The sequence below is a fragment of the Otolemur garnettii genome, unplaced genomic scaffold (assembly GCF_000181295.1).
Source record: "Otolemur garnettii isolate 467f Iridium unplaced genomic scaffold, OtoGar3 scaffold00124, whole genome shotgun sequence".
Classification (NCBI taxonomy): domain Eukaryota; kingdom Metazoa; phylum Chordata; class Mammalia; order Primates; family Galagidae; genus Otolemur; species Otolemur garnettii.
In genome coordinates this window covers 4,226,142-4,227,403 of record NW_003852519.1, presented here as the reverse complement: position 1 = coordinate 4,227,403, position 1,262 = coordinate 4,226,142, and the positions used below count along the sequence as shown (strand labels likewise).

Genomic DNA, 1,262 nt, shown 5'->3' with positions numbered 1-1,262 from the left:
ACCCTTTCTGAAGAGGTGGCTTTGGAGTAAACCTTTTATCTGTTTTTTGAGAAGGGAACGAGGAGGGTGGATTACTTAGCTTACTTTGCTCTCTCTTCCTTGCCTGCTTTCTTCTTCTGAGATTTATACATTTTGGAATCAAGCCTAGTTATCAATTCAGACGTAGATGCCACAATGTTTTAACAAGAGAAAACATTTTCTTTTATGCTTGTGTCCTTGCACAAGTATGCCCAGCAGTCAGTGAGCTAATGGTGTGAGCGATGGTCTGTAATAACCAAATCTCCTTACTAGGTTACAATCAAGAGTTCATCTTCTTCTTAAATGTAGAATATGAATGATCACAGTAAATTTTGTTCAAAAAATACAATTTATATGCTTTTTTCCTATCCCCAAAATAGAGACAATGGGACTTCCCAAGAGAGTCATTTTTGTGCTCTATAAGTATTTCAAATGCTGCAGGTGCAGTCTTCAGAGATAATATGGGTTCTGTACTAGTAAATACAATTCCTCGTGTAATTCCCGAGCATCATTCAATAAATACTATGTCGATGCCAAGTCAATATATCAGAAGTGAAAAAGTTTTCTTGGCTCAAGTGTAGGAGTGAAAATTGTACTTCCTTCATATATTGACTTTTATATGGAAACTATATCTTTATTTTTATGCATGATGACAGATCCTTGATGATAGGAAGCAGTGGTGGAAAGTTCGAAATGCAAGTGGAGACTCTGGATTTGTGCCAAATAACATTTTGGATATCGTGAGACCTCCAGAGTCTGGATTGGGGCGTGCTGATCCACCTTATACACATACCATACAGGTAGTTATGACTTCTTAGCAAATGTTAATATTATAAATTTATCACTCTTTAACAGGATTTAACTTTTGTGCATTAATATTTTGAACTTGAATTGGCTATACATGTTTTTCTAGAGTAATTGGGAAAGGCAATGGTGAAGGACACAGGGAAGAATTATACATATGTTTTCTGATTTATTTCCTGGGAAATTGTTCAAAATATGTAGCAGTAACCCTTCTCTGAATGCTTTTCCCCCCCAATCTATAAAGTTTCTGACATTCAGAGAAATAGTGCTTCTGTCTTGTGACCATAGTGCTCCTATCCACCAGTGGCTTCCTGTTGGCAGAGGGTGACACCAAGACAACAGCTGGAGTGTCCAGCAGTTCATCTTCACCAGCCTTTGCCTACTTAAATTTTGTAAAATTCTGTCATAAAAAAATCATCTTTTTTTTTTTTTTTTTTTTT

The 1,262-nt window shown here is 36.3% G+C and overlaps 1 protein-coding gene across 1 annotated transcript in view; it reads left to right on the top strand.

Annotated features, from left to right (window-relative positions):
- EPS8 (epidermal growth factor receptor pathway substrate 8) overlaps positions 1 to 1,262 on the top strand; it is a 65,234-nt gene that overhangs the window by 42,372 nt on the left and 21,600 nt on the right. The window contains exon 15 of the mRNA XM_023517910.1: positions 675 to 818. Within this exon, the coding sequence (XP_023373678.1) occupies positions 675 to 818 (144 nt within the window). The remainder of the gene's footprint in view (positions 1 to 674; positions 819 to 1,262) is intronic.